The sequence below is a fragment of the Impatiens glandulifera genome, chromosome 9, assembly GCF_907164915.1.
Source record: "Impatiens glandulifera chromosome 9, dImpGla2.1, whole genome shotgun sequence".
Classification (NCBI taxonomy): domain Eukaryota; kingdom Viridiplantae; phylum Streptophyta; class Magnoliopsida; order Ericales; family Balsaminaceae; genus Impatiens; species Impatiens glandulifera.
In genome coordinates, this window is record NC_061870.1 from 17,875,438 (window position 1) to 17,894,754 (window position 19,317).

Sequence of the window (19,317 nt, forward strand, 5' to 3'; positions counted from 1 at the left end):
GGTTCCAAAAAGGTTAACATGAATCTACACGAGGTAAAACAACATGGCATGTAAAGCCAGCAGCACTATTAGACGCATGGATGCATAATGATCATATTGATGCAACCACTAAAAGTTTATCTTGGTGGTGGGAACCAAAAAGAGTTATGCCCAAAAAGATTAATTTGTTCCTTGAAGAAAAACCTAATTTGGGGCTTCAATGATAATAAGAAATATTTAAATTAATCCACAAGCTAATTTAAATTAACCCTCAACCTAGTTTTAATTGAAAATTCTAAATGACACTACGTGAATTTGTATCTTCAAAGTCAAGCCCGACAAATTGATCGTAACCCTAACTTCTTGGAACATGAGATCGTGTCGATAGAGAAAAAAAAATGTATGATTAGTGTATTGAAATTAAAGTTGCAAGGTTATTAGAAAAAAATGTATATTGATATACATTTGACTTGTGTAAAATATCATAATAGTTCTTAAAGTTATTTAAAATATTTAAAATATAGTATAAATATTTCACTCTTGAATAACAGCTTATATGTGATCTCATAAAAATGTAATAATACAATTTAAATATTTATCATGATACACTCAAACATATGTTTAGGAATTTGTAACTAATGTCTATTTACTTTATATGCCCAAAAATTGAATTATATGTATTCAAAATAATGTGTTTATTAGGAGTTAGTGTTATTTTTTTTTTAATGTGAGTATTAGTATATCAATTCAAAGTTGTTTCTTCATAATTAAGTTGTAAATAAATCCTTTAATTCTTAAGTTTGTATATATTAATACCACTTTTAACATTAAAATAAATATGTTTAAAAATTAAAATTTATTCCGTGTATTAAACTAATACAATTCTCATAATCATAATATCCTTGCAAAGTCAAATATGTTAGGCGACACATTCTTAGCTAATATTTTTTAAACAAAGATTCTTTTGTTTATAAGGAAATGTTTTTCTTTTTACTCTCCATGAAAGTTTAGTACACTAGTAACTCTCTAATAATTTCCAAATCTTAAAATAAATATTTCATACATTTATACATTTTCTTTATCTTTGTTACTTGTTCAACCTAAGTAACATTATCTCTATAATCATTATTTTCACTTCAATTTAAGACATTTTAAGTAAAAATTAAATTTGTGATAGATTTATCCTAGTGGATTAGTTTATCGACTTGTATATTTAAGTATTTGACTAGTGGATGGATTAATTATCTCTCAACCAAACAAAGAAACTCACTAATTATCTCTAAATTAAATCATTTTTATTAAATTATGTATATTATCTTATTATGAATTAGTCCATTAACCCTAATAAATTAAATATTTTAAGGAAATATGTCCAAGTATGTTATTGAACTTCCAATGCTTTTGCATTTATATCATGAAATGAACTTTTACATGAAGTATCTAATCATTTGTTTGTTAACTTGTTAATGAGTGAAACATCCAATTTCTTATGTTACAAATATTTCCATATTACTTATCAGGTGTTTCATTTGCACATGTATTCAAAAAGCAAAACAAACATGCCTTAAGACTCCACCAACTTTTGCTATAGAAGGAATATTTGATCATAACAAAGTTCCCTTCATGAGTCACGATTACAGACACCATATCACGCCAATAGGCCAGAGAAAATAGATATTTTGTTAAATTTCTATGATAGTTTAAAATTTTAAGAAAAAAATAGTTTATTTACAATTGAATAAGTTTATTTGTCAAACACCTTCTTCATTTATATGTAATTGGGTAAAATGTGTTTATCCAATCCAAAAATTAAAAAGAGTATAAGAGTTGAATTCTAACTAATTTAGTTGGTTTTCGAAGTCGAATCAATAGTTTTTTTTTTTGTTTTTTTTAAGGTTTTTAGAGGTTGAATCACTAATTTTGTTGATTCAAAATACCGATGAATTATGTTAAGAAGGAGATGTTGTCTCGGCAATGCACAAGTTTGTTCGATAACCAATTGTGCAAGGGTTTGCGTGATTCCTATTTCCTACATGTAGAGGGATAACCTTCAAAATACCGATGAATTATGTTAAGAAGGAGATGTTGTCTCGGCAATGCACAAGTTTGTTCGATAACCAATTGTGCAAGGGTTTGCGTGATTCCTATTTCCTACATGTAGAGGGATAACGACTTAGTGGTCGGTTGGACATTTTATTGTTATGAGATTGACCTAAAATATTCACGATACAATACTTTATTGCACGTTTGTTCCAAGATTTGATGATTGTCGATAAAGCACTAGGTTTGTAATGAATATCCCTTTAATTTGTTATGAACAATTTTATATAACAAGTTCTGTTCTACAAGGCTAAATCATGAGTTCAAATTTTCATGACTTTTAGGTTTCTAATGAGAGAACAAAATCTAAAAATGGGATTGAGAACTTTTATTATTCTAAATGAAAATTAATGAATTACAGAAGGGGGGTTAACCTCCTTATTTAATGTGGTCCTCAACTATATACTGAATGGTCCTATATACAGGATGGACCAAATACTTAATAATGACTTAAAATGTACAAAAATATCTTAAAGGAAAAAATAAATCTTTTGCACAACATATTTGAAATTTTCCTTTTTCAACATATTTAAATGATGCATAATAGAAAGAAATACTAAAAACCAATTTTCCTATACAAAGAAGATACTAAAGACTTACAAAATGGGTAGAATTCCTTTAGCTTCGAACTAGATTATAAAGCTGAATAATAGTATTGTCTTGCCCAATCTAAACCTACAATTCACTGATACTATTAGGTGCCAAATGCAAAGAAACTTCCTCACCTAATGGAATATTACCAACATTCTCAAGAACCCTAGTAAGTTCTCTATGAACATATGTAAAACGATCTTTGGAAAGTATAGATTCGGAGAACAGAGTTGCAGCAATTGAATGAAACGCTTGAGAATACTCACAGTTGGTGCTACTGTTATCGAATTGTTCTTCAATTGGGATAATGACTAAGGAGCTCTGATCAGATCGCCACCTATTAGGAAAATATTTTTCCGGGATTTGAAAGAAGTTCTTTATCACAAGCAGCCGAATTGAATGTCTGCACAAAATTCCTGAATGTTCGAATTCTTTGCAAGAGCAGTGAACTTCTTCCTCTTGTGGTAACCAATATATGAAGCACTCATCTTCTTCCATTTTCTTGTAGTGCCTGACGTGAAACGAACCGTTGGCCATTTCTGTAATCGCGTACTCCATTGATAACATTATTTCGTTCTGCAATGATCTGAATGCGTACGATGTTAAGATACTGCGGGCATGTTCTTCAATGGGTATGCATGTTTTTGTCGGTATGTAATGGATCTCTTCTTTTCTTTGATACATGGAAGTTACAGTATTGCACACCTGAAAGTTAAAAGACAATAATATATTCAAAACTAACATTTTAAAATCATGAACTAGGTGAGATTCTGTCGGGAAAAAGATTGTATCTGAACTTAATCCTGCTGCTCTTATCAAAATTCAGATCCAGATACAACATTCATACCAAACATATTCCCCATTCTTAACTAGATAGGGATCCATATAAAAAGGTGTTTACAAATGCCCCTATTATGGTGTAAACGGTTAGGTTAGATTAGGTTAGGTCGGTTTTTTCACTGATATGCCTGTTCAAATTATTGGCGTCGGTTTTCCTATACCTCAAACCAGCAGTTTGCAGTTAATTGTTCAATTGTACGACGAAACAAAATTTACCAACCAACAAATTTCTATTATCTAACATCAATCTTAATAAAAATAACTATTCAACAAGTTGCTGAATCTTTGCCTTGGAATAGGAAAAAGTGGAAGATAACGGATTGATATAATTTGTATTCTTTGTTCACAATTTACATACTATCACTAAGAATGCGGTAAAAGAAATTTCCAGCATCTCTTAGAAAAACAATATAAAAAGCTAAAATATTTTTCTTCTATTATACGTTATCACTAACAGAAATTTTTTAAAACTTTATGTTGAAAATCGGCGACTCTAGAATTTCATTTCCGACAATTGAACCTTCTCAAACTGTTTCATTTTAAGAACCAAAAATACGATAAGAAGAATAAAAGCACTACAACAAGTAATGTAAACAATGAGATCAAGTCAATAGTAACAATAACAAAATTAACATTTGAACACGACAACACGTAAACAATTAGGAAACATTTTAGAGCTGGATCTAGGATTGGACAAGAAAACGTCATTAATTTTCTATAGACACACTTTGTTTTTGTCAAGTATCTATTTGGACGTTGATTTAGAAGATATAATATTCTGAAACATAACTTAATTAGAAATATATTTATAAACTTGTTAACGTTTTCTCATCTAAACTCAGACTCAAATTCAGATCCATTACTCTGATGGATGGACCACAAGTAAGTCCGTTTTTGGCAAACCTCCAGAAAATGTTTTAAAATGGACAGTATGTAAATATGTTTACATTAATACATAATTAAGATATACGTATATTAAGAGCAATTGTGTTAAGAAGTCAATTTTTTTTAACAAAACTAAATTGTATAAACCACACATTTATATGGTAACAAGAACATAATCACTAACATTTTTTTTCTTTTATAACTTGATGTTGAAATCGGCAAGTCTAGATATTCATTTCCGACAATTGAACCTTCTCAAACTGTTTTTATTAAGAACTAAAAATATGCTAAGAAGAGTAAAAGCACTTCAACAAGTAATGTAAACAATGAGATAAAGTAAATAGTAACAATAACAAAATTAATATTTGAACAAGTAAGCAATTAGGAAACATTTTGGAGTTGGATCTAGGATTGGACAAGAAAACGTCGTTAATTTTCATTGGAAACACTTTTTTTTGTCAAGAATCTATTTGGATGTTGATTTAGAAGATATAATAATGTTCTGAAACATAACTTAATTAGACGTATATTTATAAATTTCTTATCGTTTTCTCATCCAAACCCGGACTCAGATTAAATATTTTCAACCCTATGTAAAATTATATTTACATTAATACATAATTAAGATATTACATATATTAAGAGCAATTGTGTAAAAAAGTCAATTTTTTTTTATCAAAACTAAATTGTAACCACACATTTATATGGTAAGAAAAACATAATCACTGACAAAAAAATTTTTTATAACTTGACGTTGAAAATAAGAAGAATAAAAGTTCTTCGACAAGTAATGTAAGCAATGAGATCAAGTAAATAGTAACAATAACAAAATTAACATTAAAACAAGTAAGCAATTAGGAAACATTTTGGAGTTGGATCTAAGATTGGAAATTTTCATTGGAAACACTTATTTTTGTCATGTATCTATTTGGATGTTGATTTAGAAGATATAATGTTTTGAAACATAACTTAAAAAGACATATAAATTTGTTAACGTTTTCTCATCCAAACTCAGACTCAAATTGATTCAACTGCAGAAAATGTTATCAAATGGACCCTATATGTAAAATTATATTTACATTAATACATACAAAGATATACATATATTAAGAACAATTGTGTAAAGAAGTCAATTTTTTTATCAAAACTAAATTGTATAATAACCACAGATTTATATGGTAACAAGAACATAAAGTTATGCAAGACACCCACCACTAGTGCTAGAGTTTGTTCTCTTTAAAATGTCTAAACAATACATTGGTCGGTCTAGTTGTTTTTTTTCATTAGAAGAGCCGAACTCAACCTTTGTTTTGTCGGTTAACTCGGTAAAGAATATTTTATCCAAAGCCCATTATCCATAGTTCAATTTATGGAAAGAAAAAAAGTGTTAATCTAATAGAAAAAGGTGTTATGAAGAGAAACTTGTACCTGCTCAAAGAATGCTCTCAGGCAAGTTTGCCCACTCAAGACAGTCCTCAAAAACGAATCAACCAATTTCAAATAATCAGGCATCATGGTATGAACAAGCAAATATCCTCTAACATAAGAAGACGCCCAAGAAGCTCGACAAGAAAAGAGAAGAGCTGCATGTTTATCCGAACTTAACCCAAACTGTGTGATCAAATGATTCCACTGACGATCAAAATCCTCCAAGTTTTCCAATCGATACACCATGTTGAAAGCGGATTTAAAATCTTCAAATTGCAAACCAAGTGGCAAAGAGAACCAACTCGACAACTTAGCAGAAATTCGCCATATACAAATCACATGATTAGTATTAGGCATTTCAGCTGCAATAGCATCTCTAAGTCCAACATCCATATCAGTTAAAATAGTCTGAGGTTGTCTTCCTCTCATGAACTGCACAAACGTCTGCAATGCCCATGAAAACGAACGAAGACTTTCTTCTTGTAGAAGAACACATCCAAAGAAGATTGCCTTTCCATGATTATCAATACCAAACCAAACCCCGAGAATCATGTTATAGGTAATCGACCTGTATGTCGTGTCGAACGATACAACATCACCAAACGACGAGAATGCGCGAACAGAATCTCCATAACTCCATGCTATGCTTTCGATTTTACTGTTTTCAATCATCGTGTAGTTGTAAATGAATCCATCGTTCTTAGAGGCCATGGCTTTACAAGCTTCAACGAGTTCAACCATATCAGTTTCTCGTTTCTCAGATAGGTTTGCATCGTTTTCCTGTACAGTTTTTTTACATGTTCTAATGAAATTCCTTACGTCTTTCTCTATAAAAGGTAACTGACCTGATTGGACACCTTTCTCTGTTTCCAAAACCTTTACTATCCTATTTACAGGAAAACCAGCTTTGGAGAGGAGAAGAATACGCTGTTGGTCAGCTTCATGAATTTTTCTGTAGGCAGGGAGAAGACGGACTTGATCATCTTCCAATAGTTCATGATTATGAATATTACTGAATTGTGAGACGTACCATTGTGGAACACCATCGATGATTTCTTTAGACAAGTATAATTTAGAATCACATCCACATCGGACTGATTTTCGATCTCTAGGATGTTCAACGTTTGCCTTTTTCCTCGGCTGATTAAATCCTGACCTGTAACAAACGAAATCTCTTCTATAGATCCCGAGATTTTGGCTCTCGGTCGAACGTGCTTTTCTAATGGAGAAACCGTTTTTACGGGCGAAGGTGCTGTAATAGTCGAATGCATCTTCATCTGTTTTAAAGATTTGGCCAACATAGGGTGTGAAAATGACTTCAGATGAAGAAGAAGAAGAAGATGCTTCGTTTTTGTCTAGGGATGATGATCCGAATGTTCTCTGATCATCATCTCCTTGATGTTTAATATAACACTTCCAATCTCCGCAAGGACATTCTTGACGTCTTATCCAAATGTTAGTCACTGGCTTTGCTGCCATAATTCGCTAGACTTTCCAAAATTTCTCTTCGATGAACAATCTTAGTGGTAATCGGAGTTGAGAAAAGCTGCCGGAATCCAACCGAACGTCGCCGGAATCTACACCGTCTGGGAACCAGAAAGAAAGAACCCTATCTTTTCTTTTTGTAAAGTTCTTTCTATCAGGTCCAAACCCAAATTCGAATCTGCCCTTTTATTTCTTTAACTTGTTTGGCCCAACCCAATCCGGCCCAGTCTTAGACTATATTTTTCTTTTCTTTTTTTTACTTTAATAAATATATATATAAATAAATAAATGATCAATTCTATTGTGTGATAGTTGGGTGTGACTATTCAACCTTACTTAAATTATTATACCCATATAATTTGAACCGACAATATATAGTTTTATATATGACTTCCATTAGGGGAATATAAAACTAATCCATCAATAGTCTATTCAATTTGCATTTAAATATAATAATTATTATAAAATTATTTAAGTGACCAAATATGCGTATTTAAGTAACAGATTCACATAATTATTCTCAAACGTTGAGAATGATATTTATTAGAAGATTTTATTGAATACAACACTCGTACACAATTCAGTCGAACAGGTAGGACTTAGTTATTGTCTACTTTCGAACTCCTAGCACACACTCTTTGTTGAACAGGCACAAATTCTATCAAATTACAAGGCTAACAAACTCACAGAGAATAAGTAGTATTGTAATAAAGTTTTGTAACTCTAACACTCTTCAAAGTTTATCAAATTTCTAGAGAGTTGATTGCTTGAAAACTGGTAGAGGGATTAATCAAGTAATTATCGTGTATGTTCTCGTATGCTTTTGTGTGTTGAACCGGTTGTCTTTTGTTCTCTTAAATAGGCAAATGTCAACGGACATATTTTGCTTCTTCAAGGGATATATTTGCTTCATAGGACATCTTTCTTATTCTTGATTGATTGAGGTTCAAAAAAGTACATTAGATGAGATATCTTTTGATCTTGCCTGCACTTTAATCATAATAAGCCAAGAAGCCATTAATTGGATTATGATTTCTTAGGAGCGAGCAGCATGGATCAGCATGGATAATTTGTCTTTTGGTGCTTTTGACAATCTGGACTGTGTTGGCAAACAACTGCTACCAAGAAAGCTTCCTCAGACTTGCACTGAAATGGAAATAAAATACTGATGTAGCATAAAGCTAAATATTTGCAGCTACCGGAAATGTGTTTGTACTTAGAGACATGATGAATAAAACTGGATGCGCTTTTACTGAGAAACCGTTTTATAAAATGTTGACTTGGTATAATACCGGTTACGTATCCAGAAAAACCGACTTGGTATAATACCGGTTACGCATCTAGAAAAACCGACTTGGTATAATACCGGTTATGCCAGGGACGAATCTATGTAGGGGCTCGGGTGGGCTGAATCCCACCTCGAAAATTTTTTTTTTTTTTACGGTAGAAATATGACATTACCCTTAATTTCTTAAAAAAAATTAATATAATTCATTGTTTTTTATTTAATTTTTTAAAAAATGGTAAAACTTTACTTTTATATACTTGTTTTTTTTCAAAATTTTCTCGTTATTATTTTAAGCCTACCCTAAATTTTTTTCAAGCCCACCCCAGTTCGAAATCTTGGGTCCGTCCCTGGGTTACGCATTGGTAGAAAACTAATATGCAATAATATCGGCTACGCATCCAGAAAAACCGACTTGGTATAATACCGGTTACGCATTGGTAGAAAACCGATATGCAAGAATACCGGCTACGCGTCTCTGCATAATACCGATATCTAAAATACTGATCCCTAAAGTAACTGATCTTCTTAAATGCTGAAGTATAAAACTGAGCCGACTTAAGAAAATATCGATCAGCTTTCCTTCCGGTTTCTCTTAATCTGCACAAGATTAACTTAGTTAAATTCTTATTTAATAGTTAATTAATGCTAATAATTAATTACCTATTTTTACTTAACAAACTTCTTTAGCTTTTGCATCATTTTTTAAATAAAGACATAAAGAGATACAACTTATAAATACAGAAATTCATTAAGTTCTTTTGTAATGTATATCCACCCTAATGAGATACAGCTTACAAATTTAAGTAGATCAAAATTGTATCGTCGTTCAACAACATATAGTAGATAGTAATTTCAAATTTGTCTAGAAGCATCTCAAGCGCAATCATCAAAGTAGAATAACATAGAGAATTATATATTATACAAAAATGTTGAATTAACTTAGAATAACAGCAAACTTGTGATGTGTGAACTTTTGCACAAACATAAAGAAGCAACCACAAAGATGTTTTGTTATATAGTGGATCCTATAAACATATATGTCTGAAACCTTAATATCTACTATTGATGTATTAACATGATCTAAAGAAATAAAGCAGTAAAGAAGAAAACAATGTCAAGAGTAGGCATGAAAAACTTAAGAGAGAAATATTTACCAGTAAGAACACGATTTGGAATGGAAGATCAACAATGACGACGTCGATTTCAGGCTCCCTAGACGAGATGATCGACGGCTTGAGTAAGAGAGACGGTAACAAGAATAAAAGTGAGAAAATAAAATTGGGAGAAAATTATTTATATTTTTTAGAATATAATTTGTACATGTTATTAAAAAATTAGACCGAGTTTGAGTTAATTGGGTTTGACCTGGGTTGACTGTTGACCAGACCCAGTTGACCGTTGACCAATTTTTGGTTACCGATTAGCAAACAACAGGACGTTTTTTCTGATTTCCAATTAATTGCGAATTAATCCTGTTTTTTTGCAAAACCTTGCTCTCCACCAACATTTGAATTGCGTCTCATTCAACTTAAAAAAAAATTATGGAATTTTAAATTAGGTCACCATAATTTCATGTTCTTCAATAACTATTTTCAAATTAATTCAATAATGTAAGTACATTTATTTGAATGTGAAGTAATTTGAATAGGTTAATAGTTATTTTTTTTAACATAATATTCGTAAAACAGATTGTCTATTGAGCAAATATATATTCAATTAAGATTTGTTTATCTGGAGTTTCAAAATAAAATATTCCGAGTCAATTAAATCTTTAAACAATTTTACAACATTATCCTTAATTAATATAAAGTCCAATTTTTAAGCGCATTTTAAGAGTGTTCTAAAATATTTAACATATTAAATGATAATAAAAATTCTCTCATCTAACCAAAGTGGTCTTGTGTGGAATGAGTCGACTAAAGAGACCAAAATGTTATGAAAAACCCGGTATAGAATGAATCGACTTAAGATCAAAATGTTACGGTTCAATTTTCACCTGAAATCATATATTTTGAAAAATAATGTTCTCTCACTCTTTTTCTGAAATATAACTAATAGAATAAGGGACGCAATGAGAATATGAATGAGATTGATAGATTATGATGGATAAAAATATAGTGTTTAAATAAGACCATATAATTATTACCATTGATAGTGTTTAGTTTGGTTAAATAAATCACTATTGATAATATTTTATTTTTACATTAATTAATTTTTATATTTATAATTTAATATATTTATAAACATTATTAATTTTGTTTATTCCCTTATTATTATTACTCAATTAAAAAATATATAAATTAATTAATTCAATATATATATATATATATTCAAAAATAAATAAATAAATAATAAAAAAAGAGAAATAATTAATCAAAGTAAAAAATATTAATAATTTTATATTTAATTATTTATTCTCTCTATATATATATTTTATAATTATTATCGATATAATTTATTTTCATATTTGATTTTGATATAAAATAAATTATTATATTTTAAATTTACTAAATATAATGTTTAAATAAGACCATATAATTATTACCATCAATCAATAGTGTTTAGTTTGGTTAAATAAATCACTATTGATAATATTTTATTTTTACATTAATTAATTTTTATATTTATAATTTAATATATTTATAAACATTATTAATTTTGTTTATTCTCTTGTTATTATAACTCAATTAAAAAATATATAAATTAATTAATTCAATATATATATATTAAAAATAAATAAATAATAAAAAAAGAGAAATAATGAATCAAAGTAAAAAAATATTAATAATTGTATATTTAATTATTTATTCTCTTTATATATATATTTTATAATTATTATCAATATAATTTATTTTCATATTTGATTTTGATATAAAATAAATTATTATATTTTAAATTTACTAAATTTGTAAAATATCGTTATGCACTAAATAAAATAATGATAACCAATAAATAAATATTAAATCATACGTAACAAATATAATTTATATATACTTACTCAAATAAATATAAAAAAAAATTAAATACAATAATGATAACCAATAAATAAATATTAAATCATATCTAACAAATATAATTTATATATACTCACTCAAATAAATATAAAAAAAGAAAAAAAATATAAATACGAAGGAGAATGAGTTTCATTTCTCCAATTTTAAAGGGATTAAATTTCATTTCTCCAAATTTATGATTTACTAGTAAATGATTTATAAATTATAATCATAGATCATACATTCATATTTAATTTCTTTTCCAATGTTTCAAAAAGAAAAAGTTATTGATAATTGAACATTAATGACACATCAAACAAAAGAACTAATAATAAACAGTTTTGTTACAAATAAATTCAGCCCAAACCTTAAAAATCATATTTACATATGTATGCGATTGCTTTTTCTCTTTCCTCTCTTTCTCTCTCCAAACTTATGGATTCTAAACATTTTCTGCCCTATCTCCATATTATCGCACCACTTAAAAAAAAGAAAAAAAAAAAGTAACTCCAAATTATTCTATTTCTAAACTGAAAATATCCCAAAAGTTTTTTTTTTTTTTTTTAACACCACTAATAAAAAAGATGAGTCTTGGAAACAGCATGGGGATTTCATCAAGTCCCCACTTGCCTACCTTGGTCTAACCACCGGCGTTCCGCCGGCGGCACGACTCTTTTCAACTCCGATCCCTCCACTCATCTGATGAAACCCACCTGAACCATACATCGATCCTTGATGATGACCCATCATCATCATCGAACCACCTTGCATCCCACCATAGATCCCACCACCATTAAACACACCACCAGAGTTCGATGAATTCACTCCACCACCACCACCGCCGCTTCCTCCGCCTGCATCCGCCGCTCCTCCACCACCAGAACCGTTGTCTCCAGTCCGGACAACACCCATTGAACTCTTTTCACCTTCCATCTCACGAAATTTCGCTAGATAGACTTTAAGTGGCTCAACGTAGTCTTCAAATCCCAAAGTAGTCATAGCCCAAAGAAGATCGTCTCCGTTGATTGTCTTACGTTTCTCTCTTTGACACTTATCAGAAGCCTCACCGGTGATGAAACTGATGAACTCCGATACACATTCCTGAACAGTTTCCTTTGCATCTTTTGAAATCTTAGCGTTCGCCGGTAAAGCTTTCTTCATAATCCTGCTTACGTTTGCGATCGGAAGAAACCTGTCTTGTTCCTTCGTTGAAAAGTCACCGCCGCCGCCGTTGTTATACCCACCTGACTCGTTATCGGAATCCGCCATCAAAGGGTTTATATAAAATCGGGTTTCAAAGTTTGATATATATTTGTTTACGGCAAAAGTTGAAGAGCGCCGGCGGTGAACTCGTGAATGTATGGGAAGAGAGAGAGAGAGGGAGAGAGAGATGAGGGTGGGAATGCAGTGTCCGTTGGATCTAGAGATTAATATGTCTTGAAATGCGACACGTGGATGAGTTATATCCGTTCGTTTACCGATAAGAATGGTTGACGTGAGTGCTCATGAGGCGTTAGATGATGGAGGTGGGGCCCGCGCATTTGGACGTGACCGATTGGATGCACGTGGTGGGGCGTAGAGGTTCGTCCCAGTGCGGGTAAAAGGACGTGAGTGCCTACTTAAGGCTCTGTTTGTTTTGCGTTTATTATTTAAAATTTATAATTATATTATGAGGAGTGATAGAGAGAGGGAATGACTTGGCATCACCCTTCATTCTTCACTGGTTGGAAAATGGAAGGAAAAAGAGAAAAGAGAGAAATTATTTGATTTTTTCAGCGAATAAGATTATTTCAAGTCTCACCAAATTCTCTCGCCTAATCATTTCTCTTCTATTACTATGTTAGATTTCAGTTAACAAATAGCGGCTGGGAGGCCAAGCTCACAAACGCTCCTCTAACGGAAAAGTGAAAATTAGATCCCTAAACTTTCTGTTCTGGAGCATATATGCCTTTAGACTTTTTTTTATTTTCTTAAACAAAAAGTATTTTCATCAAATCTCATTTCACTTTAAGGATCCTAGTTTGTCTGTTTGGGGTAAAAAGGTTTGAATTGCTTAAAAGAGTATATTTTATTATCAAATAAGTTGAAATATTGCAGTTAGAAAAAAGAAATTATTCAATTCACGGTCATTCAAATGAAAAAAAAAAAATTAAATGAGGTTGTGGTGGAAAATTCTGAATTGAAATTGGAGTGTAATTTTAATTCTTAAGTTTAGTAAACTTTTTAATATAACATTAGAATTGGAATTAAATTCAATCTAGTGTAATTTTACCGTTTTCAATTCCATTTATTTTACCTTGAAATTTTAATTTTAAATTTTAATTTTTTTTAAATAAAATAACTTATTATTTTATTATTTAAATTTTTTATTTGATATTTTTTTTTAATTTACGGAAAAATATTTATTTTTTCTTTTTTTAGTTTAGTTTTTGTTATTTTTTTAGTTTAGTGTTTGTTGATATTTGGTTATTAGGATAAAACTAAGATTTTGTTCATTTTATCCCAAAATTCAACCTAATATCAACTATTTAATCAATCATTTTATCAATTTAAATATTAAAATTATATTTTATTTTTTTAATATAAATTAATTACTAAACAAAAATACAGAGTAAGAATAATTTGATAAAAAAAATTTAAAAAAATCATTTTATTCTTAATTTTAATCAAACAAGGTTTTTATTTAAAAAAAAAATTAAAAAAAAACAAGCAAAACCTTAACCACTCTTTCATTCAAGGCCTCAGGAAGTTAACCTTTTGAAATATATATATATATATATATATATATATATATATATATATATATATATATATATATATATATATATATATATATATATATATACTATTAATTTAAAAAATTAACAGGTAGAACCGATATTTTTTTTAAGGGTAATATGCCAATTTGGCCACTTTTATTAGATAAAATAATTTTGTTCACTTCGAAATTCCAAACACTTCGATTAGGGTTCAATACACAAAGATTTAAAGTCATTTCTTCAAATTACTCTCCATTTCTAATTTAAAATTTAATAGCATTCGCACTCCATTTCTAATTTAATAGCCTTCGCAGTAGCTTCATCGATGTTTCCTACCAAATAAAAAGCCTGTTCAGGAAGACCATCTAATTCTCCGGAAAGAATTAATTGAAAGCCCCTAATTGTTTCTGCTAGACCAACATATTTTCCCGGAGAACCGGTAAATACTTCTGCTACGAAAAAGGGTTGTGATAAAAAACGCTCAATTTTTCGTGCTCTTGCCACGGTTAAACGATCCTCTTCAGATAATTCGTCTAATCCGAGGATAGCTATAATGTCTTGAAGTTCTTTGTAACGTTGTAAAGTTTGCTTAACCCTTTGCGCAATTTCATAATGTTCCTCACCAACGATCCGGGGTTGAAGCATAGTTGACGTTGAATCTAAAGGATCTACCGCTGGATAGATACCCTTGGCAGCTAAACCTCTTGATAGTACGGTAGTAGCATCTAAATGTGCAAATGTCGTAGCGGGAGCAGGGTCAGTCAAATCGTCTGCGGGGACATAAACGGCTTGAATAGAAGTTATGGACCCTTCTTTAGTAGAAGTAATTCTTTCTTGTAAAGAACCCATTTCGGTACTAAGGGTAGGTTGATAACCCACAGCGGAGGGCATTCTACCCAATAACGCAGATACTTCAGATCCCGCTTGGACAAAACGGAAGATGTTGTCAATAAATAGAAGTACGTCTTGTTCATTAACATCTCGGAAATATTCCGCCATAGTTAGGGCAGTCAAACCAACTCTCATACGAGCTCCCGGCGGTTCATTCATCTGACCGTAAACTAGAGCCACTTTTGATTCTCCAAAATTTTGTTCATTAATTACCCCAGATTCTTTCATTTCCATGTAAAGATCATTTCCTTCACGGGTACGTTCACCTACTCCGCCAAATACGGATACGCCTCCGTGGGCTTTGGCAATATTGTTAATCAATTCCATAATAAGTACTGTTTTACCCACTCCAGCTCCCCCAAATAATCCGATTTTTCCTCCACGGCGATACGGGGCTAAAAGATCTACTACTTTAATTCCTGTTTCAAAAATAGATAATTTTGTATCTAACTGTATAGAGGTGGCACATATTTTTGAATAAACGATGTTGTGCTAGTATCTAAAATTATCAATAGACTCTCCCAGCACATTGAAAATTCGTCCCAGAGTCGCCCCCACCAACTGGAACGCTTAGAGGAGCCCTAGTGTCAATCACCTTCATTCCTCTTGTTAGACTATCTGTAGCACTCATAGCCACAACTCTAACTCGATTGTTTCATAATAATTGTTGTACATCACAAGTCACATTAATTGGTTGACCGGTAGTATCTCGACACTTAACCATCAGAGCGTTATAAATATTCGACATCTTGCCCGGCGAAAAAGCTAGTTAACATGTTGAACCAATATTATTTTAATGAAAATTAAAATTTAAAAAAAATCTCATATAACTTGATTTATCATAATTTATAGTGTTAAACTAATATTCTAATAAAATTGATAATATATATTAATTTTTTTTTCAAACATAGGAATTGAAATTAAATTACAATTTTATAATTTTCTAAAAAACATAAGAATTAAATTATAGTTTAATATCAATTCTCATAAAATTGAAATTATAATTTGAATATAATTTCACTCATTAAATATACTCTTATATTTTTCTTACCTTTTATTTTATAAATTATTTAATATAATATCCACTATTATATATTTCACGAAGAAGGATACTAGTCTAAATATACTTTTGATAATTTAGGAGTCATTTTTTCCTTATATTATTTGTATGGTATAGATAAGATAAAATTAGATAGAAAATAATTAATTAAAAGAAACTAATAAAAAATAATATATTTTTAACAAATTTTTAGTTTATGTTAATTGAAGTAATTAATATGATTTTTTTTGGATAAATATAAGCATACATATTAGATATTTGTATCTTATAATATAACTAATAATTTATATTTTAAAATGTTTGTAAACTAATTTAAAATTTATTAATTAAATTAACAAAACCCACGAATCTATTTTCAAACTCAAAATGCAGCAAATCATGTCAAACAGTAATTCATCTCCAACTCAAAAATCTATTTCTAAACCTAAGAGAATATTTTTAGAATATTCATTTCTTACACAAACTTTTTAACCTTATTAATATAATCTATACATTTATCAACTTTATATATTTAACCCCAATCTTTTCTTATTCATTTAATAAAATAAAAATAAAATTAATTAAATAAAATAATTCAATAATATATTTAAATAAACAAACATATTATATAAAAACAAACATTATTAATAAAAAACGCTTATACATATAGATATAAAATAAATTAGATAAAATTTAAGTATAATAAATTTAATAGTTTAATTATACATTTAAAATATATTATAATTTTTTATCTTAAAAGTAAAAAATATAAGTTAAATGATTAATTTACATGTAAAAAAATTAAAAGTAAAATAAATAAAAAAATGTAAGGGCTATTTTTCAAAAATGGCCAAAATGGTGATAATGAATCGTTCATACGCATATTTGCGTCTAGACCGAAGAGAGAAGACAAATTCACATAATGGTTTTGCAGGTGGGGTGGCGTAGGAGTTTTTACTCCGAACATGAATAAACCTTGTGTTGTGTCATTTCTTCCTCTTATCATCTAAACCGTTTAGTTGTTGCTTCAAGTTGAAATAAATACTTCCGCACTTGAACTCGGTTCAAGAGTTTGTGATAACTTGTGAAGAATAGAAACCGATATTAATCTCTAACAGGGTTATTATCAACCGAAGAGTGTGTAAGCGTTCAATAATAGTCGGACCCTAGTACCTATTGCAATCCCAATCCTAACAAGCGGTATCAAAGCAACACGTTTCTATTCTCAAGCACCCAACTACCAATATGACTTCATTCACCAAGCCTTCAATGTTCAAAACTGAAGAATTCATTGATAGAAAGCTGCGAATGAATGTATATCTGACCTCTCTGGATGATGACATGTGGTATGTCGTTACCAACGGCCCTTTCAAGATCGAAAAAGAAAGATGCGACTGGACAAATGAATATAGAAGGAAGAACAATCTCGATAACTTGACGATGAACGCTATATATGGTACTCTAAACAAAAATACCTTTGCAAAAATAAGAGCGTGCACCACTGCCAATGAGGTATGGGAGAAAATGATCCAAATGAATGAGGGCAACGAGCAGACAAAAGAAAACAAAATCATGGTAGCCACTCAGAAGTTCGACAACATCAAAATGCGTCCTGGAGAAACAATGAATGAGTTCGACGAACGTTTCACTAGCATCGTCAATGAGCTCTCCATTTTGGAAAAACATACATGAACAAGGAAATCATCATCAAGGCCTTGAGGGCTCTTCCTAGCGCATGGGAAGTTAAAACAACCGTAATGAGGGAATCATGAGACCTCCAAAACATGCCATTATATGATCTATTCGATGGCCTGAAAGCTTATGAGTTTGAAATGAACTCAAGAAACACAGATGAATCATCATCCTCGAACGTAACTAAGGCATTAGTATCATCGGTGGAGCCAGCAGTTCCTGAACCTGCCAAGACAGCCGAGCAGTTCAACAATGATGCAATGGCTATGCTTGCCAGGAAGTTTAGAAAATTCATGAAGAAGAATCAACCCAACAACTCCTACAACTACAACTACTCAAATTGTAATAAAGCTAACGTTCATTATTTTAATTGTGATACCTTAGGTCACTACAAGTCGGAGTGCCGAAAACCAAGAAGAGACGATAGAAAGCCAACCGATCAGAAACTAAGAGAGGATCATCAGTCAACCAAACACAATAAGGAGATCCAGAAAGCCTTGCTAGTTGATGATGGTGGAAGTAAGTGGGCTCAAAGCGATTTAAACAGCGACAATAAAGAAGTCAGATGCCTCATGGCAACTGACAAAGAGGTATTCGACTTCTCCTCCGATGAGTTTATTAGAGACGACCTGATTACTGCACTCAATGACATGGTCACTAAGTACAAGAAACTGTCCGTTCTCGCTTCAGCTCAATCGAGTAACAAGCTGGGTAAGACAGATGAACTATCCTACGAGAACGAGAAGCTCAGGGAGACATTTCAAATGTTAACCAAAGAAAATGAAAGAACGAACTACGTGATTGCTGCATGGACTAAGTCTAGAGATGCAGTTAACTAGATGACTAGTCATCAAAGGCCTGCCAACTGTAAGTTTGGCTTAGGTTACAATAACAACATTCCAGACAAGCCATACAAAGAGTTGACACCCAAGAAAGGCAAGTTTTCTCTTATAAACTTTTTCAAAGGTACCTCAACAAAAATTCAAGCAAGTCATGATACAAATGAGTCAATAATTAAATACATTGATCCAACCAACCAGTCACGATGGCTTAGTCCTGAGAAAAGGAAAGCCAGTGGGTCGGCTAGATATGATCATGAAAAAGATTCAAATAAGCACTCTCAAAACTCTCTTTCAAAATATTATGACTTATTTAGAGGCAGATAAGGAGATGTTAAGCCTAATACATATAGGATTATTAAGACAAACACTGGGAGAACCATCAAAGTGAGACAAACATGGATTCCCAATGGACTAATTAACTGTGGACCCAATTAAATGTGGGTACCAAAAATGTGTAAATAATTATATTTTTTAGGATAAATAAATCAAATTCTCGGAGGATTCA

General features: G+C 30.8%; 3 protein-coding genes across 3 annotated transcripts; all 3 read right to left on the minus strand.

Moving 5' to 3' along the window:
• Window positions 1-2,641: 2,641 nt before the first annotated feature.
• LOC124914836 (putative protein FAR1-RELATED SEQUENCE 10) lies at window positions 2,642-7,418 on the minus strand. The gene is made up of 2 exons (XM_047455450.1): window positions 5,824-7,418; window positions 2,642-3,375 (listed from the first exon to the last, which is right to left on the minus strand). Exons 1-2 carry the CDS (start codon window positions 7,300-7,302, stop codon window positions 2,755-2,757), a joined length of 2,100 nt encoding a protein of 699 aa, XP_047311406.1. The 5' UTR covers window positions 7,303-7,418; the 3' UTR covers window positions 2,642-2,754.
• Window positions 7,419-11,861: 4,443 nt separating this feature from the next.
• LOC124914131 (nuclear transcription factor Y subunit B-3) lies at window positions 11,862-12,870 on the minus strand. The gene has a single exon (XM_047454616.1). The coding sequence runs from the start codon at window positions 12,856-12,858 to the stop codon at window positions 12,220-12,222; it is 639 nt and encodes a 212-aa protein (XP_047310572.1). The 5' UTR covers window positions 12,859-12,870; the 3' UTR covers window positions 11,862-12,219.
• Window positions 12,871-14,618: 1,748 nt separating this feature from the next.
• LOC124915913 (ATP synthase subunit beta, chloroplastic-like) lies at window positions 14,619-17,161 on the minus strand. Its single transcript, XM_047456661.1, is given in 5 exon segments — window positions 14,619-15,697; window positions 15,700-15,743; window positions 15,745-15,794; window positions 15,796-16,004; window positions 17,158-17,161. Coding segments are annotated over 5 exon segments (1,386 nt in total).
• Window positions 17,162-19,317: the final 2,156 nt, after the last annotated feature.

Coding starts and splice junctions, on each gene's coding strand:
- LOC124914836 (XM_047455450.1), bottom strand. CDS start 7,302: ATGGCAGCAAAGCCAGTGACTAACATTTGGATAAGACGTCAAGAATGT. Junction 3,376..5,823: donor TGAGAGCATTCTTTGAGCAG/GTACAAGTTTCT, acceptor TTTAACTTTCAG/GTGTGCAATACTGTAACTTC.
- LOC124914131 (XM_047454616.1), bottom strand. CDS start 12,858: ATGGCGGATTCCGATAACGAGTCAGGTGGGTATAACAACGGCGGCGGC.